The 26,531-nt window shown below is 44.1% G+C and overlaps 1 protein-coding gene across 12 annotated transcripts in view; it reads left to right on the top strand.

The window, feature by feature from the left end:
• The window catches only part of NEDD4L (NEDD4 like E3 ubiquitin protein ligase), a 250,845-nt gene that overhangs the window by 96,715 nt on the left and 127,599 nt on the right, over window positions 1–26,531 (top strand). For 8 of the 12 annotated variants that reach the window (XM_035101003.2, XM_088652854.1, XM_035101002.2 and 5 more), the window contains 2 exons: window positions 22,202–22,283; window positions 23,371–23,409. In XM_035101003.2, coding sequence (XP_034956894.1) covers window positions 22,202–22,283; window positions 23,371–23,409 — 121 coding nt within the window. Of the gene's footprint in view, window positions 1–9,377; window positions 9,736–22,201; window positions 22,284–23,370; window positions 23,410–26,531 lie in introns of those variants that run through there. The other 4 variants (XM_088652860.1, XM_088652859.1, XM_060280347.2 and 1 more) reach the window with 1 other exon arrangement.

Here is a 26,531-nt window from a genome sequence, read left to right as displayed (position 1 = left end):
TCATCTAGTCCAGCCCCCTGCAGTGCCGGAATATGCAGCTGTCCCCTAGCAGCCTGCAAGGTTGGTTTTTCTTGGTTTCTTCTCCCCGCACCCACAGGCATTTCCAAGAGGATTCTCTGGAATGGGCAAGGGGGGAAGGCTTGAAACCGGGAGAGGCAGAGTTGGCAGAAATTGGGACAGCCTCCCTCACTGTGCAAATAAAACTGCCTTCTTAAGCAAGAAACTATTTGACAACCCCTGCCCCTCCCCCATTCTGTTTATAGCTACACACCTGTTTTTATTGTACATCTAATCACTAAAGAAATGCGGCAAACAGTGTACAGTGGTACCTTGGACGTCGAACGGAATCCGTTCGACTTCCAAAATGTTCGGAAACCGAGGTGCGGCTTCTGATTGGGTGCAGGAAGCTCCTGTAGCCAATTGGAAACCACGTCGGGCGTTCGAGTTCCAAAGAACGTTTGCAAACCAGAACACTCACTTCCGAGTTTGTGGCGTTCGGGAGCCGAAACGTTCGACTTGCAAGGCATTTGTTAACCAAGGTACGAATGTACTTTGGAGAGGGTCCAGGTATAGCGACAAGTTTATTGTGCACACAGTTGCAAACCTGTGCATAAGTTTCCTTGACTCTGAAACATCATGTAACGAGTCCCACAATTAGGAGCCAAGCAATTGGATAGTGACGCTCTTACCCTTTGGAATAATCCCCAGGTCCATTTCAATAAACTTATCACATTTTCCTGTAATTACTACTCACTATCTGAAACCAGTTTCATAATGTTCAGATTGCAGGCCTGTCCCTTCCTTACTGTCCTGCTTCTGATTCTCTCTTGTGGTGCCGTAATGTGCCTCTTGTGTCACATGGTTCAGTTCTCTGTGTGATAACAACAGATGAAATGGCAAGCATAACATGAAAACAAGTAATAGGGCCATAAAGATTGCTGCATAATTCTCTAAGGGTGTAATGCTGTTAGGTAATATTTTGACTAGCTCATTTGAGTTTTCGGATGCAACAATCTCTTAGGGCTAAACCACAAAGGCAAATTACAGGTTGCCTTAATCAGGCATGGCCAAACTTGGCCCTCCAGATGTTTTGGACTACAATTCCCACCATCCCTGACCACTGGTCCTGTTAGCTAGGGATCAGGGGAGTTGTAGTCCCAAAACATCTGGAGGGCCAAGTTTGGCCATGCCTGCCTTAAATGCATTATGATACACACACACACACACCCTGCAAACACATCTCCTCCCTGCCACTAACATTATATTGGTTGCAGATGTGTGATTTGACATTCTGCTCAGCATTGCCAATGTAGCAGAGGAAACTGGGCCATGGTAGTGTTGCATTATGTATTACATGTGCTTTATAACAACAGCAACAAATTTATTATTTATATGCCATCCATCTGACTGGGTTGCCCCAGCCACTATGGGTGGCTCCCATCAAAATATTAAAAACAATAAAACCTAAAACACTAAAAACTCCTCTATATTGGACTGCCTTCAGATGTCTTCTAAAAGTCAAATATTAAATAAGTTGTTCTCAAAGGTGGTTTTTGACAATTCTCTGGAGGAATTTGTGGACCACAACTTTTTTCTTCTTCAGTGCTGCTTTCAAAAGCAGACCTGTATTATGAAATTCATGGGTACTAGGATAGCTCCAGTTGCTTAGAATGAGGTGCTGATAACGCCAAAAGTTGCAGGTTCAATTCCTATATAGGACAGGTGCATATTCTTGCATTGCAGAGGCTTGGACTACATCAGGCATCCTCAGCCCTCCAGATGTTTTGGACTACAATTCCCATCATCCCTGACCACTAGTCCTGTTAGCTAGGGATCATGGGAGTTGTAGGCCAAAACATCTGGAGGGCTGCAGGTTGGGGATGCCTGGACCACATGATCCGCAAGGTCCTTTCCAATTCTATGATCCACCTCTCTATGAACAGGCTAAAGCGGAAGAGTCTGTTTAAGTTGGGGGAAATGAATATTGTTATAATAATTTATATACCTGCCTTTAACTTCGAGAAGAAACACGAAGGTGGTTCACACACAAGTGAAAGCCAACATCAAATTAGCAAGTATAAAGCAATTATAAAAATATAATTAAAATACATAGCAAAATGATTTCATCAAAACATCTACAATTAAAACGTATAGTAAATAAGCTCGTTAAATGTAGCTCCAATGGTTAAAAACAGTTAAAAGAACAATTTAAACAGAAGGTTGAAGCCAGGAGATCAGGGAACGATTGTCTAAACAGGTGTGTCTTCAAGAGATGGCAGAATGCCAGTACTCATGGAGCAACTTTTATTTCAGTAGGGAGGGCGTTGCACAACAGCAGTGCGACTGGTGAAAAAGTCAATCTCTGTGTTGCCACCAACCCGAATAGTTGTCAGGCCATGGCAAAACTAACTAGGTTAGTACAATTTTGTACTACCTGGGTTGACTTCCGGTTGGTTTGATGGACCATTCCCTGTTCTGTAGGGAGTGGTGATATGATCTGCACCTTGGTTTGCAGAAACAGGGTTTTCCCCGAAAAAAGAATGACCCTGCCCTCCATGAGTTTGTCTTATCGGTGGCCACAAGACATGATAGCAACTTGGAACCGTTCTATTTTAGAGGACGCCTCTTGAGCAGGCATCCCCAAACTGCGACCCTCCAGATGTTTTGGCCTACAACTCCCATGATCCCTAGCTAAGAGGACCAGTGGTCAGGGATGATGGGAATTGTAGTCCAAAACATCTGGAGGGCCGAAGTTTGGGGATGCCTGCTCTTGAGCATTAGATATTGATGCAAACTTCTAAAGCAGGGATGACTGATGTCCTCTTGCCAGACCTAGGATCCTGGGGAGACTTCCTTGGAGGAAGAAGGCTTGGCACCCAGTACTGCTGAGGACTTGGAATAACCTGCTAAAAGTCTTAAGGCAGCCTGAATAACTTGTGTCATTGACACCTTGCCCCAACAGCATCTCTGACTATACCCTGGAATCCACCACCTTTGCCCATTAGATCTGAATGGTGATGACTGCTGTGGGAAGCCTAGAATTCATGTAGGAGTGCTTGTTTTGGACACCAGAAAGCTCCACAGGTCTCATCAAGAATAAGTGGACATTCAGGAGGAGGAAAAAGCCAGAGAAGACCCAGCTCTTAAATCACCCAGCAGGGGACCAGGAAAGTGAGGGGCTGGCAGGCAGTGAGGATGCACGCCTCTTGGCTTTTCCTGGGCTCCTTCTTGGGTAATAGCACCCTACTGATCTCCTTTGCCCAGCTATCTCCAGAGCCTCTTTTGCTCAGCTCCTTTGTCTCTAGCCCCAGCACTAGGTTCTGGTCATGGATACTGCCCTACCCTAATAGTGAACACCTTACAAGCCTTGTTGGGACAGGAGGATGCTGCGCTAGATGAACCTTTGACCTGATTCAGCAAGGTTGTCCTTCTCTTCTTATTATATCAGAGGTAGACAATGTGGTACCTTCCCGATTCCACCACCCACCATCCCTGAACACTGGCTGCCCTCAACCTTCAGACTACCTGGCAGCAAGTCAGTAAGTCAAGTCCAAAGTTCAGAGTCCAGGGTCAATCCAAGTAGGCCAAGCTTTAGTCCAGTAGTCAGGATACAGTCCAGAGTCAAATAGAGCTCATAGAGATCCAGGGGCACCCAAGCCAAGGGCATCCATCCATCAACATGGGCAGTTCAGCAGACCCAGCCGCTCAGCTCTGCTTCCCTTTTGCACTTTGCATGCTAATTGCAGCATCTGGGCTTGATGAGGCTTGTGACCCCCACCTGTCCTGAGCCTCCTCCAGCTGAGGAATCGCACACCTCCTCCCAGAGCTAGCGAGCCCCACCTGGCCAGCTAGAGATCTGGGTTGTGGGCCCTTGCCTGCCTCAGCCCCCCTGGTTCACTCCTCCTGCTGCTCCCTATGCCTCAGAGACCCCACCGTGTTTGGGGAGAGAGGGACATGCTGGTTCTGGTGATGGGTCCTGCTGTTCTGGTTCCTGTGGATTGACCTTCGTCCCTTTGCCGTCCTCTCTCACCCCGTGAGTACTTCCTTTCCCACTACCTGCTTGCCCCGGTGTGTCCCAGTCCCAGATCCACACCTTGTCGAGATCCTCTTCCTCCATTTCCTCTTCCCTGTGGCACTGGCCATGCAGGCCGGGGCTGCTGGAAACAGAATCCTTCATCACCTGGGAGGGTGACACACTGCCTTCTCCTGCTTTTTCTATGGTGCCAGATGCTCCGGCCTACTTAAGAGGCACAGCTCCAAAGCTTCCACCTTTTTAATTCTACCAGCACTTGCACTTTCTTGGGTATCTCATCACTAAACCTTCTGGCCTATCCAGTGTCCTGGTTCGGAACATAAAGATACCCAAGGCAGATTTTTAATTGAGGCCATTTCGATTGCAAGGAAATAGGCCACTTTAAAGATTTTTCTTTTTGTATGCGACATTCAAAATATATTCCATGGGGAAAATGTTTGGACGCTTGACTTGTCAAGACAGAGACTGCAGTTTATAGGTGTTATGCAATTCTTCTTCTTTTTACCGCAGTAAGGAGCAGAAACATCAAATCCTTAGGCTGGGTATAGTATTTTTTGCTCCACAAGACGCACCTTTTCCCTCCTAAAAATGGAGGGAAACCGTCTGTGCGTCTTATGGCGTGAAGGCAATGGACGACAGCAGGATCCCTCGAGCGGAGGGATGCCTCTGCCGCTGGCGCCATGGCTCCCAGTGACGGCGGAGGGACGAGCAGCCTGAAATCGGGCTGCTCCCCCCTCTGCCGCTGCCAGAGGCGGAGGGGTGGGGCAAGCAGCCCAAAAGCAGGCTGCTCCTCCCTCTGTTGCCGCTGCTGCCAGTGGCATTGATTCAGAATTTTTTTTCTTGTTTTCCCTTTCTAAAAAAACTAGGTGCGTCTTATGGTCAGGTGCGTCTTGTGGAGTGAAAACTACGGGGTGTGCACACACACACACACACACACACACACAAACAAACAAGTGTTTTGTAAATGGCTAAACACAGATTCTGATATTGGGATGCTGTTTATGCAAGAGCAAGGAATAATACCCACTGGATTAGCCGTAGCACAGTCAAATCGATTTTAGAATCAATGAGACTAAATAGGTTTAAAGTCAGGCTACATCAGCATAACTCACTTGTGAATTGGACTGCTTAGACCAATAATACATGCCACAGAAATAATCTAATCCTTTTAACCCTGCATGTGTGCATTGATACTTGGGGATTCGAACTCTTAACACAGCCAGTGAGATATATTTGCACTGAAACTAAAGTTCAGTGCACAGAATTGACGTTTTGGTGACACAGATTCTGATTGCTAGGTGTTTTTTGTTTTGTTTTTTAAGTGTTTATTGGTGACTAGAGGGCCAAGCCTGACATTATATAGTAAATCAGACATTGCACAGAAAACATATGTAAATATTTCAATGTTGGTGCTTAAAAATGAAAATAGCTGTGAGAGGCTGCAGACTTTTCTGGAAGATATTCGTATTTCTCCTTGTGGGTGGAAATGCAGTGTTTGAATTTTACACTTCTGCAAAATCTGCTTGAAAGAGGCAAAATTGGGACGAGTGCACACACCATAAGCAGTAGTCCCACTTTCAAATTACATTCCAGGAAGAAACAAGTACCTGCCACTCAGTGTTCGAAATTAGCCAGGTGCTAGGCGCATTTTGCATCTGGCTATTGGCCACTTGCAACCAGGTGGAGAAGCCTGGGGATCACTGGATCTTGACCGTTTTCATATACTGTATTTTTCCATGTATAAGACACCCCCATGTATAAGATGCCCCCTATTTTTAGGGACTCCAATTTAACAAAATAGGGGGGAGATTGCCCCGTGTATAAGACGCTCCACAGTTCTTCACATAATTTTAAAGTAAAAACAACAACACTGGTCTTATACACAGAAAAGTACGGCACATCCTGTAGAATTCTATATAGATTATCTGCACAACCAGAATGAATTTCAGAAACCAAATTGCTTTTTTCTCTGCAGGCTGAGCAGGAGCAGTGAACAAGGTTATAGTTAATTGTTGTCACTTTTCTCCACTTACCTAACCCTCCACCCCCCCACTGCGTTGCTCACATTGTGAAGAATAGTCTTACATTATGACTGGTCCGTGTCACCCATAAGAAAAAGAGGTAGGAATAGACCAATACAGTGGTACCTGGGTTTGAGAACTTAATTTGTTCTGGAGGTCCGTTCTTAACCTGAAACTGTTCTTAACCTGAGGTACCACTTTAGCTAATGGGGCCTCCTACTGCACGATTTCTCTTCTCATCCCGAAGCAAAGTTCTAAACCCGAGGTACTATTTCTGGGTTAGCAAAGTCTGTAACCTGAAGCATCTGTAACCTGAAGCGTCTGTAACCCGAGGTACCACTGTATATATGTGGACTATCCCTGGATAAAATGTATTTTCTTCTTTAAGTTCTCAAAGCTCTTACCTAGCTCATGGCTGTCATCTGAACTAGCCAGATGTTTCACTGAAAATCAATCACGGCCATTCCATCATTTGAAAAATAAGGTTTTGGAGCTGCCTTGCCCCCAAATGGCAACTAGACTTTCCCTTTTGTTGTCTGTAACCTTGGTTTAAGGACCCATTTGGAGCCTAGCTTTATATATATGAGTTTCCAACACTGCTCTTGGCCTTATTTCAAAAGTTCTCTGCGAATGATCAGCTCAGATCTCTGGCAAAACTGATCTGCCCCCTCAACTGGCAGCCTACTTGGCAGAAAGACCAGAGTAGGGAGTTGGCCCCACCCACCGATAGCTGCAGCTCCTCCCACTGACAGCATGCAAGCCCCTAGCATAAGGGAATTTCACCCTCAACAGAAAAGTGATTTCTTTGTTTCATGCTCCTGCAAAGGGATGCCACTTGAATGGTGGAAATACCTCTAGCTTTGGCCTGCAATAGCCACGGGAGTCTATCCCATTTGCCGCATCTTGTGATTCCTTTTTTGCATTTTGGAAGCCTCCCTGTGGGTTTAAATTTGGCTTCTTGCCTATCAGAGGAAGATTTGGCAATAGGCATGCCTTTGCAGTGTTCCTGGGAAATCCCCAGAGCTAAGTGTGGCTCCATTTTGGGGATTTCAACATAACCACTTCTGCCTTCATGCACAAACTGGTTCAGCAGAGTTCACCCTGTCTTAGATGGAGCATCTGCTGCACAAACGCTTCAAGGAGCCTGGGATTGCCACACATATTCTGCTCTCCCCCCCCTCTTTGTTATGATGTATGCTCATGCCATAGTTACCATGGGAGCCGGTGAGCTGGTGGGAGGGGGGGGGAGAGAAGAATAAAAGCCATTTCTTAATTGCTAAATGTTGCAGCTTTCCATGTGCGTTAGCTGACATCTCTGGTAATTGGATTTCACATATATTCTCTCTCTCTTCTCACCCCGCATTCTGCTGTGGCTTTCTGTGTTTTGACTAATACTCTACTGCGGCATTGCCTAGCATCCAGAACGAGGCACGTTTTTGGTTCCGTTCCCTCCCTCCTGGTTCTGTTATTGCTGCCAATGTGCAAGGCTTTCTGAGTTTCCAGAAAGGACTGACTGGGACTCAGCTAACAAGCCCCACCGACAGAAGGCTGCACAAGGTCTTCTGCTAGTGCAACGAGGCTTCTCCCCTAGTGTGCCCTACCCCACCCCACCCAAAAAATAGGTTTGGGGTGTGTGCCAGGAGAATCACCAGGACAGTGCAGGGGGGGGGGCAGAGAGAGCAGATCATTCCATCAGGCAAGCAGAGACGCTTGCACTGAAGAAATGACCTGCTTAGCACTATGCTGAATTCCTCCTGCCGTGTTTTGTGGTTCTGCCTCCAGCACACAGCTGTTGCCTCTTAATAATAGAAAACTCTGGGAGTATCGTGACTCGAAGAGAAATCCCACCAGGCTCTTTAAGGACCATTGCGTTCAGATGCCCACTAGATAAGAACAGCCTTCCTCTGCTGCATGGGGAACATACTTCTTATTTTTGTAAGCTGAAGAAAGTCATAAGCATTCAGGTTTCCCTCCATTCCTGAAACCCCTGGTTAATTGGTTTCCAGGCCCAATTCAAAGTGCTGGTTTTGACCTACAAAGCCTAAAGCAGCTCAGGACTGCAATTCCCCAAGGGCATATGAACCTACTCAGTCCCTGAGATCATCTTCTGAGACCCTCCTTTGTGTGCCTCCTCGAGAGGTCCAGAGGATGGAAAAACGAGAACAGGGCCTTCTGTGCAGTGGCTCCCCGTCTGTGGAATGTTCTCCCCAGGAAAGTTCGCCTGGCTCCTTCATTATACAACTTTACACTTCGGGCAAAAACATTCATTTTAAAACCAGGCATTTGGGGGGGGGGTATTGCCTTGTTGTGTTTTATTTTGATTATGTATTTTGTGGTTTTATATTTTGATTTTGTTCTCTGAACCGCCATGAGACCTCTGGGTATAGGGCGGTATATAAATTGAATAAATGAATAAAAATAAAAAATAACAAGTTTTCAGTTCCCACCGCCAGTCATTGTAGACCAGGCATAGGCAACCTTGGCTCTCCAGGTGTTTTGGAACTACAACTCCCATTACCCCTAGCTAACAGGGCCAGTGGTCAGGGATCATGGGAGTTGTAGTTCCAAAACATCTGGAGAGCCAAGGTTGCCTATGCCTGCTGTAGACAGTACTGAACTTGATGATTCTGTGTTCTATATTAGGTGCAGGGAACCCTTGGCCCTCCAGTTGTTGCTGAACTACAGCTCCTATAAGCGCCAGCAAGCATGGCCATGGACGATGGGAGTTGTAGTTCAACACCATCTGGAAGACCAAAGGTTCCCCGCACCTGTTCCATAGCTTCAGCCTTGGCTCTGATTTCGCTAAGTGGATTTAGGCAGGTCTTATTCTCTCGATGTCGCAACCAACCAACCCCCCCCCCCCAAAAAAAATAATTCTCTACCTTTCAGAGTCATCGTGAGGATTGTGATGGGGCAATGTTTGTTTTATTTATTACATTTTGAGGGTGGCGTACACGGTCCATCGCTTTTCAATTGTATCCTTGCAGCATCCCTGAGAGACAAGTTAGTCTGAGAGAGTGAGCGCCATGCCAGAGTAGGATTTGAACCCAGCCAAGTCCTGGTCTGGCGCTCCAACCACTACACCACACTGCCTCCTGACGCATAAAGCACTTTAAGCACACAAGAGGAGCTCTTCAAATGCCAAGGGCTTTTGCTTTTTTCTCCAGTCCCTTTGCTGTCTTCCGTTTCTGAAGCAGGCAGGGCATTGTGAGCAGGGAATTGGAAGGGAATTCGTTTGAAAAATTAGTAGTGTACCTTGGAACGGTGGTGAAAGCAGCATAGGTGGAGTCTCTCTCTCTCTCTCTCTCTCTCTCTCTCTCTCTCTCTCTCTCTCTCTCTCTCTCTCTCTCTCTCTCTCTCTCTCTCTCTCTCTCTCTGTGTGTGTGTGTGTGTTCAAAGCTCCCTTGTCATACAGACAAGGTTTGCTGTCTTCCCCGTGAGTCATCATTATAGCTCACAGCTCCCTGAATTCCAGCTTAGCAGCGTGAGAGCAAGATTTCTAAGAGGGGGGTGGTGGAGAGAGGTGTGCCTTCGCTTTCCAGAACCTAAAGGGGGGAAGAGAGATAAATACATATGCAGTACGCGTAAGAAGGAAGTTGCTTTGGAAGAGGAAGTGCAGATTCAGGGCTCCAGAATCCAAATTTTATCCCTGCCGCCCGTCTGCAGCGAGTGAAGAGGAAGGTAAGGACAAAAGAAACCCTTGTGATCTCTTTCCTCCTGTTAGAGAATTTCTCTTTGGGGTTCCCCCCCCTTCTTTTTATGTGATTGCCTCCACCTTTGCCGAGACAGGCCCTTTGCTAAGATTCTGCTGCCGAATCAGATGTGTGCCTCTCTCTCTCCCCCCCCCCCCCGCCATTTGCACCACAGTGCTTTTCTTATTTTGATCTGTACTTGGAACGTAATATGAATAAATATATATAAACGTAGTCTGGCCTTACGACTGCTGTAGAAGCCAGGGAATGGGGGGCAGTCATTGTGTTGCATCTGTAGCTTCCAGATTTGTGGGTGTTTTTTTTTAAGGGAGTTACTACAACACAGAGATGTTAGGTACTGGCTGCCGATTTATTATTCCATTTCCCCGGGGGGGGGGGATCTCGTAAGAATTTCGCCCCAGCATTCTGTCTCCAACACCCAAATATCCCCGGGAAGCTCAGTGTAGTGTTGGGTGTAGTTGGAGGCAAATTCCCATGACGTCATTTTCGGCACCTGCTAATCCTAAATTAGGGTTATTCTGATGTTGCCGCTTTCCACTGGCAGGCCCTATCCTTTATCAGACCCCTGCCTTTGATTTTTTCTAGTGTTATTTAATTTAAACAGCTCCACATAATGCTGGAGTGGAATTGCATCAGTCTTCCCTTGGTTCCCCCCTGAAATCTACTACTACCTGTCAGTGTCATTGGATTCTAGTAATGAGATTTATTTATTTTTTACAAGGTTTTTATTTCCCCTCTCCTCTTCACCCCACACTTGTGGCCTCTAAACTAGGAAGGCTTTTCTTTAAAATGATGTTTCTATCCTCTGCCCACTCCTATCTGACTTTATCTACCTTTTTCAGGTTGTCTATAATATCCCTGCACACAGTATTCTGACTGCATCTGTGGCTTTAGATCTGTCTTAAATGAATGTCCTTAAGATGCTTGTTTTGTTTTCTTTCCCTCGTAGTCGAGAACACTGGATTTAGCCGTGTTTACTCCGAGTCTAACGCGCCATCAAATCTAATGCGCACCTCAATTTTCAGAACCTTGAAACCCCCCAAAAAACTATTTGCTGGTGAATGTAAACGTGCCATCGAATCTAATGCACACTTTAATTTTCGCAGCGTAATTGGGCCAAAAAAGGTGAGCATTAAATTTGAGTAAATAGAGTTCCTTCCTTCCTTCCTTCCTTCCTTCCTTCCTTTCTTTCTTTCTTTCTTTCTTTCTTTCTTTCTTTCTTTCTTTCTTTCTTTCTTTCTTTACTGTGGCAGCCTGCCTGACATTGTCATTGAGCGTCCTACTACTGTATTGCCCCAAGGTCTCTCTGCTAGATATTGCAGATTCTGGTTCAGACTCCACCACTAATATAATAATAATAATAATAATAATAATAATAATAATAATAATAATAATTTTATTTATACCCCGCCCTTCCCAGTCAAGACCGGGCTCAGGGCGGCTAACAGCAAGAATATCAAAGCAAGCATAAAACAATTCAATTAAATTGCAGATTAAATACAATGTTAAAATTCAATTTTAAAATTAGGAATCTACAAGTGCATTTAAATATCTGTAGGATAAAGCCTTAGGGGAGGGCAACACTGGGGTCAGACTGAGTCAGTCCAAAGGCCAAGTGGAACAGCTCCGTCTTGCAGGCCCTACGAAAAGATGACAACTCCCTCTGGGCCCTAGTCTCCTGAGAGAGAGCGTTCCACCAGGTCGGGGCTAGTACTGAAAAGGCCCTGGTTCTGGTCGAGGCCAGTCTAACCACCTTGTGACTCGGGATCTCCAGTATGTTATTATATAATATGAAGGTAGTTTTTTGGCCTTGCTACCTATTACCATTCTTCTAGTTTATATGAGTCCAGGAACATTTGTAGCCTTCGCTGTAGTGAGTGCTTAAAGCAGACTTAAGATGTAGTCCCAATTTGGGACCTTGTGAAGTGTTGTTGTTGTTTTTACAATCAAAGGGTTTCTAAATTGCATTATTTTTATTTAAAAAATAACTATCTTCACACTTCACTAATAAAAATCATTTTTATTAATTTTCAATTACAAAAATCCAGTATGTGCCATATTATATTAATACCAAATAGCAATACCAGTTCAAATACAAATAAATTACATAGCTAAGTATAAATTTTGTGTGGTTTCCCACGCGCTTCCCAAGGTCTGCTTCCCTTTAATTCTGCCTCCAGACTGTTGCTCAAACCAAATACAACCCTTTTTTTGATAAAATCCCTTATACCACAGCTACAATGATTAACTTCAAGTTTTCATTAATACATATAGTGATTTGTAAATTTGCAAATTAAGTTCTCCTTCTTCCTGTGTGAGGTTTTAATCAATGGTTCCTTTATTCCTTTTTCAAATATTATGTAATAATAATAATAATAATAATAATAATAATATACCGGTATTACCTATACCCCGCCCATCTGGCTGGGTTTCCCCAGCCACTCTGGGCGGCTTCCAACAAAATATTAAAATACAATGGTCTGTTAAACATTAAAAGCTTCCCTAAACATGTTCAGAAGCCATGTCCCAATAATGGAACCATAGAATTGTAGAGTTCGAAGGGACCCTGAGGGTCCTCTAGTCCAACCCCCAGCAGTGCAGGAATATTTTGCCCAACGTGGGGCTTGAACCCACAATGCTGAGATTAAGAGTCATATGCTCTACTGACAAGATGTTTTGTATTTCCTCCCACAAAATGCTGATCGACAACAAATAATGCACAGTCGCAGAAATGGGCACAACACATCATTCAAGTTAAATAACTGATTGTTGGCATCTGTCTGTCTTGGGAGACAAAGTCAAACTTTTGGAAGGTTGCAGTACCTGCCATGGCTGTAGATATGGGAGAGACATGTTTTGCTGCAGCCGGGGCAGATGAAGAAGTCTGGTTGTAATGCTGCTAATGCAATAAAATTAAATAACTATGTTTACGCTGTATTTGGAAATTAGGGACAAAATTGTGTTGGAGACAAAAATGTGTGATTTGGATGGTCAAAAAAATCAAGGTGCTGGGCTGTATTCAGCTTCCCTGTTCTACTAGTGCAAGCCAGCACAAGTATTCCCACTAGTGCAGTGGGGCTTTCCCCCCCCCCCCCGTTTTCCTCCAGCTCCTTTTGTAGCTCCACTCCAGAGGATTAGGAAAGCCCCCCAGAACAAGCACGAGGTGGGCAGAGAGGGGAGATTGTTGGATAAACAGAGATGCTTGCATTCAGTGAACAACCTCCCTGGCGCTGTGTTGAATTCCACCCACTGGCTGGGACCTTACCTTACTGTGACGTGCGAACCAGTGTGCATGGTTTGCTTATTATTGCATTTAGGGACGTGGGTGGCGCTGTGGTCTTAACCACTGAGCCTCTTGGGCTTGTGGATGGTTGGCGGTTCGAATCCCCACAACAGGGTGAGTTCTCATTGCTCTGTTCCAACTCCTGCCAACCTAGCAGTTCGAAAGCACCGCAGTGCAAGAAGATAGGTAGGTACTGCTGTGGCGGGAAGGTAAACAGCATTTCTGTGTGCTCTGGTTTCCGTCATGGTGTCCCGTTGCGCCAGAAGTGGTTTGGTCATGCGGGCCACATGACCCGGAAAGCTGTCTATGGACAAACACTGTAAAGCGAGAGGAGCGCCACAACCCCAGAGTCGCCTTTGACTGGACTTAACTGTCCAGGGGTCCTTTACCTTTACCTTATTGCATTTATATTCCACCTTTCCTCCAGGGAGTTGGAGGTGACGCGTGTGGTTTTGCCCCTCCTGGTTTCATCCTCACAACAAACCCTATGAGGTAGCTTATTCCAAGAGACAGTGACCGGCCCCAGGGCACCAGTCTGTTTGATGGCCATATGAGGGATTTGAACCCTGGTCTCACAGGTCCTAGTTCCCACACTCTTAACTATTGTACACCTTTCAGGCTCGTAGCTTGTTGCTCTCGGCTTGAAGAAGGGGATGCTGACATGTTCATGGTTTATAGGGTAACCATGATAAGTGGACGGGACCTGGGTGGGTGAGTGTGTTTTGCTTTTTCCTCTTGCTTAGCAGCACACTTCCAATTGTCAAACCCAGTTTACAGTGATGCCCGGACCAACAAACTGTGACCTGAATAGCTCCTTCCAAGCCAGTATTGCAATTCAGGATCGTTCTGGTTTGGACCTCGCTGCAGGTGGTTTTGACAAACAAGGAAGTGTCCTATCAAGGAGGAGGAAACTGCCACCGGAATCTTATTCATGATCCTTCAAAGTATGTTTTGGAAGTTGGGAGATGTCTCCATGTAGCCATTATTTCTCAGGATGGGGTGGGCCTAGAGGAACATGGCATACCAAGACAGTGTGTGTGTGCCCATGCAAGTATTTACGGTTTCACATGTTAAAAGAGCTACACCCAGGATTTAGCAAATAATAGTGTCATCGCTATGCTGTTGGTAGTGATGGTTGGTTGGTTGGTTGGCTGGCTGGCTGGTTGATTGATTGATTGCAAATATGGTTTATAAATCTATTGAATACATAAATAGAAAACACTGGGATTAAGAATCCCAGATTGTTGCAGGACCAGTTAGTGTAGATTGAAAGTGAAATAGGAGGGAAATGTGAAGATGTTGGGTGTCAGGTGGAACTTGAAGTTAGTTTTTGAATTAGTGTGTGGTCATATAAAAATAAACTTATCATGATGTCATTCTGCACAACAGGAGAACCAGACTTTTTGTGATGAAGCACTTATCTTTTGGCATTTCCTCTCGTTAAATACTATTTTCCCGGTCTGCCCTTGCGCGGGATCTGTTTTTAGATGTTCAGTTGCTTGTATGTTTGGTGCCTTGCACTCCTTTTTGGAGGAAAGGTGGGATGTACATTAAAATAACAACAACAGATATATCATCATCATCCACAACTTACGGTTTTATTTATATTATGGGCTTTTTAAGTCAATTTTAACCTCTGGCTGTTATTGATAATATTAATGTATATGTAAAGAGGTTTAAGGGACGTGGGTGGCGCTGTGGGTTAAACCTCAGAGCCTAGGGCTTGCTGATCAGAAGGTCGGCGGTTCGAATCCCCGCAACGGGGTGAGCTCCCATTGCTTGGTCCCTGCTCCTGCCAACCTAGCAGTTCGAAAGCACGTCAAAGTGCAAGTAGATAAATAGGTACTGCTACAGCGGAAAAGGTAAACGGCGTTTCCGTGTGCTGCTCTGGTTCGCCAGAAGCGGCTTACTCATGTTGGCCACATGACCCGGAAGCTGTATGCCGGCTCCCTCGGCCAATAAAGCGAGGTGAGCGCCGCAACCCCAGAGTCGGTCGCAGCTGGACCTAATGGTCAGGGGTCCCTTTACCTTTAAAGAGGTTTAAGGTGCATACAAATTACGTTAAATAAATGAAACACGTACAGTACTGTAGTTTGCCAAGTACTGCCCTCAGTTGTCCAAAGGTCACATCTTGGTGAACTAGATAAGTCCTGGATTTGTTTCATCACTGCTTGACTCATATCAGGGACATGCAGGTGGGACAGCCCCAGAGGTAGTCTCCAGGAAAAATGCCAGGGTGAGGTTTTGCAAGATACAATCTGTAGCCAACCAAGCCAGAATCGAGACTCCAGGCAGCAGTCAGCTGAGCCTCATTCCATTTCTCCTGGCTCAACAGAAAAGGAAGAGGTCTATTGGTAATTATACGTATTTACTATGTTCATGATCCTCCTTTCAGTATAGGCACTCAATATGAATTGCATCTTAACGTAATAGGTTATCGCCTAAGGGGCGCGATAAGAAAGGGGGGGGGAGCAATGGGCTGGGAGGGATAGGTGCGAATTTGAGTTAGCTGCATCTTCCGTTGCCAAACTGTGGTCTATAGACCGCTAGTGGCCTGTGAGTTTTATTTGGGTGATCTGTGGTTGAAGAAGAAAGATGGTGCCTCCATCATATTAAATATTAAATATTCTTATTTGTATTTTTATTGCTTCTCGTGTGTCAGGGGACCTTCCTCCCCCCCCCATCCTGTTGACCAGCTCTTCGCCCAGTGAGAGCAGCAGCAGCGGGTCAGGTGGGGGCAATGAGGAAGTTAGCGGTACGGAGGTGGCAAGGCTCAGTGATGTTGGAGAGCCTTTGCGCCGCCTTGACCAAGAGGTGGATGGAAGCAGGCAGCCCTTTCCAGCGCCCAAATTAAGACGCGCCGCTAAACGTAAGGTTGGGAGGAGGCGTTTCGGGGTGCCCAAACTCTTATGCTGGTCATGCAACAGGAAACGTCCACTCCCGGATTCTGCGAGTGACTAGGAGGTCATGTTTTCTGCTATCTGCACTGTAAATACTATGCACAATAAAACTTCAAAGCCAAGTACGGACTTGGGTGTCCTTACTCGAGAGTAGGCATAATAACACCATTACATCGTTTTTCTCGTATTGCTTGTTAGTGCATCAACATTTGAATTCTATATATAAGAAACAAAAGCTGCAACATACAATTCAACAACAGGAATAATAATAATAATAATAATAATAATAATAATAATAATAATAATAGCAAATTTATATACCTCCCTGCATCCGAGGTTCACAAGATAAACATACAGGATAAAAGCACAAAATAAATAGTTAGAAACAAAACAAAACAACCCCTCCCTCCCACAAACACACTTAAAAGGCTGTGGAATGTTAATCAGACAAAGCCTGGCTGTAGAGGAATGTTTTCGCCTGGCCCTAAAAGATCTATAAGGTTTGAAATAACATTTGTAAAAAAAAACCAGAAGCTTTTCTTTTGGGAATTATAGGGACAGAGCTACCTAAACTGTATAGAAATTTATAACTGCAGCGGCAAGAATGTTACCGTACTTGCCCAAAATTTTTTACTTGCCCCAAAATGGAAAGAAGCGGAAGTCCCAGCAAAGAAAGAATGGATACAAAAATTTATGGGTTATGCAGAAGTGGCGAAACTTAACGGAAGTATAAGAAATCAAGATAACAATTTTTTGAAATAAAAAATGGAAATTGTTTATTGAATATTTACAGATAAATTATAAACAGATAAAAACCTGCAGTTTCATAAGAGTATATATTTAAAGAAGATGAATAAGGAACCACAGAAAGAGGGGGAAGTCAAGTTTTGAAATGTCAAAATGATTGTAAAATTAGTGAAATGTATAAACTTGAAAAGTATAAATAAACAATTCAAGAAGAAGAAGAAGAAGAAGAAGCAGCTCCCTGGTGGTTGTTCAAGACCCTTGGGTGATTTTCAGGTGGTCTGCGGGGGAGAAAGTATGGGAACCACTTGCATAATAAAGGCACATACTGAACACATGGGACATCCCGTGATGGAAGGAGATCTGAGAAGAGAGGGGTCTCATGGGAGTTGGTCCCAGACAAGCTGATAGAGAGGGTTTCATTATGTCATCTTCCCCAGTGATGGAACCAGGTGGAAATAAGATCTCAGGTGGGCCAGGGAGAGACATGTGGAGCAGGAGCAGGCAAGATGTCAGAAGCAGGGTCCAAGATTTAGGGAGAAAACAAAGGTCTGGAGAAATAAGTGCATCTAGGAGGAGTCCATTGGTACCACTTGAGAGGCTGTATTGCCACCTTGCAGAGCCACCTTGGAAATCCCAATTCCTAGGCCCCCTTGTGCAATTTTTGCTTTATTTTATTTATGCAACAAAATTTAAATAACAACTGTTTGCAAAATAAAATAAAATCGTAAGATGTACGTCAATGATCCCAATAAACGTTGAAGTTGGGAAATGTTTAAAAATTCAAAATGTAATTGAAATCAGCAGTTAAAATAAAATTGGAGATTAAAACACAAATGTGGGCAGACTTGCAGAAACAAACATTAAAAAAACACAAAAACCAGGTGCTAAAAACGGTTTAGCAAAGATGTTTTCCTGAGGCCAATAGACACGGAATACTCTAGTCCAGTGTTTCTCAACCAGTGCCTCCAGATGTTTTGGGACAACAACTCCCATCATCCCTAGCTAGCAAGACCAGTGGTCAGGAATGATGGGAGTTGTAGTCCCAAAACATCTGGAGGCACACTGGTTGAGAAACACTGCTCTAGTCTAGGGGCTGCTGAGCTAAAAGATCTATTCCTGATAAGTGCGGAATGAATATTGCCTTTCAGTCAGGGTCATCAACAGACCGGTAGAAGGGGTGGGGAGGGTATGTTTGTTAAAGCAATTTAGCATCCACCAAATTTCATTCACTCTTCAAGTGTGCTGCATTTACAGATTAAAACACACTCGGCTGGTTTCAGTATGTTTTTCTCAGAACTAGCCCCCTTCAGATAAGCGAGGTTTTCTTTCTACTGATATATTTTATTTTATTTTGCAATGTTGATGTCCACCACTGCCCTGATAGTCTGTTTCCCACGCAAAGACTGCTAATCTGCTTCTCACCATTATGTTGTTACTGACTAATATACAATCACCATCTTGGCTGTTGGCATCTGAGATGCGTGTGTTTTTAGGACACGCCCTGTTCCTGAGAATGGGATTTGTTTTTATTGTTTTAATAACTGAATTTGAAATTGTTGCAACCTGCTCTGGTACCTGTTGGTGAAGAAGGGTGGGTAACAGATTTAGCAACAGTGGCGGTAGTAATAATAATTGTAGCAAAACATAAAATAGAAACTGAGCTAATAAATATGGCTATAAAACAAGTAATTACTTTACGGCTTCAGCAAGGTGAATACCTAGACTGTCATTCAGCCCAATGTTGTTGTTTTTATATCAAGGTTGGCAAAATGCTCTCTCTCTCTCTCTCTCTCTGTATGTATGTGTGTGTGTGTGTGTCCCCATTCTCGTGGGAGTTGTAAAATTGCACACAGTTGCTTGCTGTTGTATTTTTGTATCTTGATTTTCCTCAGGTCTATGAAAAGCTGAGGGAACTTTCAGGTGCATCTCGGAATAAGAGAGGAATCACCTTTTGCTCTCTCCAGGCTCTACTTTTATAGATAGATAGATAGATGATAGATAGATAGATAGATAGATAGATAGATAGATAGATAGATAGATAGCCACTGAGATTGCCAGATGGTTCAGGTATTTGTTTGGCTAGTTGCTCCGCAGCACACTGATGTGGTCATGAACGAATTTGCCTAAAGTATCAACCCTTGTGAGGGCAGAGTCCTTGTCAGATGGGAGTTACGTGTCATGTCAAAACTCTGGCTCTTGGAAACAACTTTATGCAAGTGCTAACTATTTTAGAGGCAGAAAGAGGTGGACCAGTTCATACTGCCGTTGAGAAATTGTTGCACTAATCTGACCTGTAAGATTTGCACGTGTTAATGGTGGAATGTAGGACGCTCTCACCATCGAGGCAGCGTCTTAGGCAACAGGCACAACTCAGAATTGGGGGAAAAAGACCTCCAGGTGGTGTTGTACACGTTTGTGTAATCTGACACAAACTGCACTTGCTGTGCTGTGTGAGGAGAGAAACATATTTCAAGTATCTTCTCCCTCCAGGCACCACTGTCTGATTATTTATTAGGACACAGACTCACCATCTCCGCTCAGTGAGCTTCAACTTGTGTAGGTGGCAGTGGGATTGCTCCGCATCTGACGTCTGCATGTTCAGCAGAAGGTTGTGTGTGCCTGGAGCTGCAAGCAGGCAGTCCCTTTGGCATGGCAATCTTGAGTTCCTGCTCATGTGGTGGCACTGTCTATGCTCATAAAGCTGTATGTCCCTCTTTCAAGACGGTTGATTTAAACAGGTGGAAGATATAACGGTGATGATGAATCATGTGTGTGTGTGTGTGTGTGTGTGTGTGTGTGTGTGTGCGTGTGTGTGTGTGCATACATACACACAGGTATGTATTTAAATGGGATTGTTTTAGTGTGCATGTTAATGCTTGTGCAATTAGCTTTTAAATTTAGAAACCACGTAGGCGCTAATTTAAATTATATAACTTAATTGTATATAAGTTGATTTAATACTACTAATAGTAGACAGTTGTCGGGGACCGGCTGGACGAAGGGGAGTGGTGGGAGACACCCAGTGGTCAAAATTAGTCGGCCGCATTTTGCACCTGGCTGTTGGCTACTCGTGACCAAGTGAAGGCCCCTGGGTGCCAGGATGGAGCCCAACACCTCTACCATCTGGAGGTTCACGCCTGGGGATCCTTGGATCTTATTTACTGTTTGAACAGAATATGCAACTTTTGCATTTTCTCTCTGCGGTAATTGGAGAATATGTACCGTATATATTTTAAGGAAGAATGCTGTGTCTTGCTAGAGAGTTGGAATTTTTAATTTTGTTTATGCTTGTATTTGGGCTTATGCGAATTTTATTTATTTTACTTGTATGTGTATTCAGGTAGGTGGTTCCCTTGGTTTGTTAAACGCTTGCTTTGCGATCCTCTGATGACTAAATACAAACAATTCCGGATCTATATGACTGTGAAGGAAGTAAAAACAGGATTACTGTTAACCGTGAATGATTAATTAAACGGTTGTGGTAGACAGGATATGTTCTGCCTCTTCCCACGCAAAACTAATAATTTCACCGATCAATTAATATTACCCAAATGTTCAATTTCCAATGTATATTTAGTTGCTAGTGTATCTGTTTAAAGCGATAGGAGACCGTGATACTAAAGGGATGGGCATTTGGGGGGAAATGTTCTCTCCCCACCCCCACCCCACCCCCTTTTCAAGTTATTCATGTAAGACTTTCCCTCTATATTAGATATGGCAATATAGCATGTGCAGAAAAATTCCTCTGTTATGTGGACAGAGGGCCAGTCCTACCATTAGGCAGATTGAGGTGACTGCCTCTGGCGGCAGATGCCCTAGGGCAGCAGCAACAGCCTCAGACTTTTCCTCCCCTATCCTGGCCTGCTGCCTTGGGCACAGTGGAAAATGCTATCATACCACCAATGCTGGTGTGCAGTTTTGACTGCCAGACCAGTTTTACACCTGTACGTGGAATTGAGAAGGGCCCACCATCTTATCATTTGACTCAGGCAGCAAAATGTCTTGGGACTCAGGCGGCAGAATGAGATTTTTTAATTCTCTTGCATGCACTTTCTTATCTTAACCATTAAAAGATTTATATAATTTTGAAATTCGCTAGACGAATTTTTCACAAAATGAATTCGTCTAGCGAGGCAACCTCCGCTCGAAAAATCCTTTCGTTAAGCGGAAATTTCGTTAAGCAGGGCATTCGTTAAGCGAGGCACCACTGTATTGAGAACGATTATTGGGGAGAAAAATTATCTTCATTTGAAATTAGCATCCTGAATTAACTTGCTAGCAGTTTAAAATTTTATACAGTAATTTGAGCTTCTTGTGTACGTATCAGCCTTTTTTCACAACATCATTTAGATTTGTAAATTGTTCACTTGGTTCACAGGATGAGCTTGCCTCGTCTTTTTTTAGCTCCCCCCCCCATTTTTTCTCTTTCAAATGAATGTGGAAAATAACTATTGTAGAACAACCTGCCATATGGCGGATGGCCACTTTCTGTGTTTTAACTGTGTTAAGTGTAACCACTAGAGGGTAGCTGACCATTTCAGTTACATTAATTCACAAGTTTTTCCCCTCTTTGGAACCAAGCAACAGGTGGTCCATCTGTTTTGGAGAAAATGAACATGCTTGGGGAGACCTTCTGGTGTGTTGATGTAGTTCAAACGCTTGCAGATTTGTTAGTGTCGATGAATTTAAATTTATAGCATAAATTTATGTACATAATGTTTGCTCAGAAGCAAGCCCTACTTGGTTTAGTGGGTCTTATTCTTTAGTGAGCATGTGTAAGACTGTAGTGTAAAACAACAATTAATGAATGGAATGACAGTAATGAATGGAAAATAATTCTCATTCATTGGAAACACTTAACATTTATGTAGTTCATTTCAGGTATCTGCATTATCCCAGCCCACTAACCCAAATTGCAGTATCCTATAGCAGCTGATGCAAACATATTTCAGTAATGAGGGACGCGGGTGGTGCTGTGGTCTAAACCACTGAGCCTCTTGGGCTTGCCGATCAGAAGGTCGGCGGTTCGAATCCCTGTGGCGGAGTGACCTCCCACTGCTCTGCCCCAGCTCCTGCCAACCTAACAGTGCGAAAGCATACCAGTGCAAGTAGATAAATAGGTACCGCTGCAGCGGGAAGGTAAACGGCGGTTCTGTGCGCTCTGGTTTCCTTCATGGTGTTGTGTTGTGCCAGAAGCGGATTAGTCATGCTGGCCACATGAGCCGGAAAGCTGTCTGTGGACAAACACCGGCTTCCTCGGCCTGAAATTGAGATGAGCACCGCAACCCCATAGTCACCTTTGACTGGACATAACTGTCCGGGGGTCCTTTACTTTTTACCTTTTTTATTTCAATAACGGCTTATTTACAAATGGTTTGGCCATCATTAGTTGGCATAAAAATTTTGTGTGTGTGTTAAATTTTAAATAAAAATGAATGAAATTTCTTTCATCATGTGTTCTTTATGGAGATTCGGAACATTAATGGCAAGTTCTTCTTTTGCAGTGACCCGTATGTGAAACTTTCATTGTATGTAGCAGATGAGAACCGAGAACTTGCCCTGGTGCAGACAAAAACTATTAAAAAGGTAAGTGGTGATAATATATCTTTAACTGTTGGACAGCATTCAAACTTAGCTGGGCCCCAGGCGCACTTTGCACCTGGCTGTCGGCTGCTTGCGGCCTAGTGAAGACGCCTGGGTGCCAGGATAATGCCTGACATCACCACCTGGAGTTGCATGCCGGGGGATCCTAGGATCGTGATTGTGTTCCCACACTAACACCATACCCTGTGGAAGTTCTATGTGTTATATTTCATCTGCACAGTCAGAATGAATTTCAGGAACCAAAATGCTTTTTCTGTGCAGCCTGAGCAGGGGCAGTGAACAAGGTTATAGTTAACTGTTGTCGCTTGTCTTCACTTTCCCCACTCCACTGCCCAGATCACAGTTGTGAAAAATATCCCTATGTAATGCCCATGTCACAAAATGCATAGCATAACACACATACACACATTTATGAGCCACCTTGAGGGGCTCGCTAAAGGGTTTTTCCCACTTGTTGCCTAAATGGCAGGCTATACATTTTTAAAAAATATGAATGAATGAATATCGATTTTGGCCACAACTTTAAAAAGTTATCATCTGAAAAAAAGTGGTTTTCTGTGCCGATCATAAATTTATATTTGGCATTTGTACCAGAGATTCTGCTTCTGAGATCCAGATCTACTCCTCTGCTTGCAGACACAGATCACATACCCTCTCGCTCTCTCCCACTGCCACACCAGTAACATGTTGAGGAATTTTAATAATGAAATATTTAACTGCCTTCATTAAGACATCTCTGCCCAGGTCATCAGCAATCTGCCTCCCACTGTGAAGTTCCTATTTATAGTTGACGTCTATTTCTGGCTCATCCCACTTCACATGCCCTCCCACACGAAGTTTGCTCAGCAAATGAATTTGAAGCCTTTTGACGACAATGTCTTTATTGCGGATGAAAGCTGTCGCTATGACTTTTCTCTCTCTCTAGTTCTTTTTTACTTTCTGATATTCTTAACAAAGAATGTCACTTTTGTTTTAATTGCAGCAAAATGTCAGACTTTCAGCGTTTTCTAAAGCTCTTTAAGTTATGGTGTTACTAAATGTGGTTTCCCCTCCTCCTTTTTTCTTGCAGACACTGAATCCGAAGTGGAATGAAGAATTTTATTTTAGAGTAAGTGTTCTGTTTTTAAATGACAAGCGTATTTCCTGTGCGATCAGCTGGCACCTGGCTCTGTGCTGTTGGCAGTGGAATGTGGAATTAGATGACCCATAATCTAATGATCCAGCAAAGCAATTCTTATTTTCTTAAACATGCTAAACCAAACATTTCCAAAACATTTCTATCAATATGGAACATGGCCTTCTCTGGAAATGATTTTGTAATACAGTGGTACCTTGACTTACAAACGACTCGACAACCGAATTTTTCGACTTACGAATGGGGCAAATGGCTGCACGCGTACGAATTTCTCGACATCCGAACGGAACAGCGGCGGTTTTAGATAGGGTTTTTTCGACTTATGAATTTTTAGATGGGGTTGCTTCGACTGACGAATTTTTCCGTTTCCAATGCATTTCTATGTGGCGCTTTTCCAGTGGCGCTTTTCGACTCACGAATTTTTCGACCTATGAAGGTGCCTTCGGAATGGATTAAATTCGTAAGTCGAGGCACCACTGTATACAATAGCGCTTTTAATTTGCAGCATGTTTCATAGCCTGTTTTATCTTTTTCACAACATCCCTGCGAGATGGTTCAACTTAGGGTGTTCTACACTAGTGGTTATCCCCATTTTCATTCACAGGATATTTTAAGCCAAGGGGAAGAGATGGAGTCAAATAAATGTATAGAGAGAGCAAAGAGCTGTGAACAAAAAAGGCTGGAGGTGAGAGACAGGAAGTGGGTTTCATTTGCAGGTTGTTGTTTATAGATAGGTTCAAGCTTTTTCAACCGTGAAGATTGCTGGACTAGTATTCCTGTTTTGTGGGACAAGAGTACTGAAGCTCAGGAATAAATCTATTGCATTGGATGAAGACTTTAAAACAGGGATGCAGTACCTAAGGCACTGGGATATAGTGCATCATCCCTCTTGGCCTTGTTGTCTAGGGTTGACAGGAGTTGCTGTCCATCATCTTGAGAGCCATAGGTTCCCAGTCCCTGCTGTCAACTCGATCCACTCTTGTATCCATAGTCCAAGTACCATAACATCCTGCTCTCAGTACAGTTGTGTCGCAAGTCCTTGTGGCATGCTCAATCGCAGTGGGTGAATTTTCTTGAAGAAATCTTGTTGCGGCTGCAGGTGGGATGGAGTGCAAAGGATGACTTCCTACACCTACCAGAAATTAGCAGCAGTAGAGATAGGGAGTCCTGCGGTCAGCAATGTCAGAGTGTGGGGTTGCTGACTAGCTATCCACACCTTTCCATGCAGGTTTGGCTACTGCCATTGGTGAGGGGCTAGCCAATCATCGTCTACACACTTTCTGTCTGAGATTTCTCCTCTGCTTCTCGTATTTATTTCCAGTACAGTCATACCTCGGTTTAAGTACCTCTGATTTACCCCAGAGCAGAGCCATTGGTTCTAACGAATGAGCCACTTTACCAATCCATGGGGTAGGGTTGGTTTTCAACATCGCAATATATCACCAGCTAAATATCGTGATATATCATTACATCACGATGTCTGAAATAAGGAACTACCGGTATTTAGATGTGAACAGTAGGACTGGGCCATATCTGGTTTTCAACACCGTGATATATTACCAGATAAACAATGCGATATACTAATATATCACCATGTCTGAGATGAGGATGGAGCTACGTAGAGGCATTGGTTGGCTCCAGTTTTCCCCGCATTGTGATTTTTGCATAGTGCGCACACAGAGAGACACAGACACCCCACATCGATCACAATTCGCAGTATATTGCCAGGTCAGAAATTATAAAGCCAGTATCATAGGGATACCAAGCGCACAAAACCATGGGACCAACTTATGCTTCAAAGCATTGGTCCATTTGTTGCTGTGCTGTCTGCACTGACTGGTAGTAGACTCTCCTGGGTCTCAGAGTCTTTCACACTCCTGTCTGTAGATGTTTGGTATTTAATTTGAGACTTGAGGCAAATCTGATTAACTCCCCTGGCATTTGCGTGTGCATCGTCTTTATTAGAGTGCCTTGTACTCATGCTGCTTCCTCGTTCTCATTAAAAAAAACAGGAGGCAAGAGAGTTTTAAAAACCTAATGCAGTTGTGGCCACAGTTTTGACAAATGTGCCTCAGGCCCGCTCCAAAACTTGGAAGAATGCCACTGAAATGTACATTGTGACACAGAAGTGTTCTGTACAAGGCTATACAGATGATTCCAAGGGAGAAGTCAGATTTGAGCCCATATTTTTCTGACCAAGTGCACTTTATCCCATTTTTTTGTTTTGTTTTAAATGTTCTGCCATCTCACTTGTTCTACACCAAAGACAATCCCCTGTGTTGCTAAACAGAACAGTCTGAACAACAACGAGCTAATAAAATACTGACAATATTTTTATAACACTACTGTTTCAAAATTCATAAACAGAAGACATATAATATGTCATGGAGTGACAAACTAATAAGAATCAAATCAATGTTCCATGAACAGGAATGGTAGGAGTGGCAAGTCACTGTCAAAGATCACCGAAATGGAGGCAGAATACCTTTCCACAGTCAATATCCTACAAACATGATATGGTGGGTGCTCCAAACATCATACCTGCCAAGTCTCCCGCAGAAAAATACGGAATCAGCAGCGGCACCGGAAGTTGCACCGGAAGTTGTCCGGTGGCCATCTTAGGGGTGGCCATGCGGCCACCTCCAAGATTCGCCGCCGCCATGTGGCCACCCCTAAGATGGCCGCCGGGCATGCATAGAAGCTATTTCCGGTGCCGGCGCCGGCCATTTTCTGGTGCCCATAGATGGGCAAAACGGCACCGGAAAAATGGCTGCCGGCAGGAGCAGATTTAAGGGAGATTTACGGGAGTGGAGCTCAAACGGGAGACCGCCGGGAAATGGTAAGGAAAAACGGGGGTTTCCCGGGGAATACGGGGTACTTGGCAGCTATGCCAAGCATTGCAATAGGCTACTCCGAGCACAGCACACTTTTTAGTGATAGCTGATCCTTGGCCATTTGATGTACTTTTGGGGACTATTAATTTGTTCATTATCCTGGGAGAACTGTACTGTCTGCTTCTGGAATATTTATTTGATTCTTATTAGTTTGTGACTCCATGTGTCTTCTGTTTAAAAATATTGTCAGTATCTCACTTG

The sequence above is a fragment of the Zootoca vivipara genome, chromosome 10 (genome assembly GCF_965207765.1).
Source record: "Zootoca vivipara chromosome 10, rZooViv2.hap1.1, whole genome shotgun sequence".
Classification (NCBI taxonomy): Eukaryota; Metazoa; Chordata; class Lepidosauria; order Squamata; family Lacertidae; genus Zootoca; species Zootoca vivipara.
Note: the sequence above shows the minus strand (reverse complement) of the source record. Positions and strands in the feature narration are given on the sequence as shown.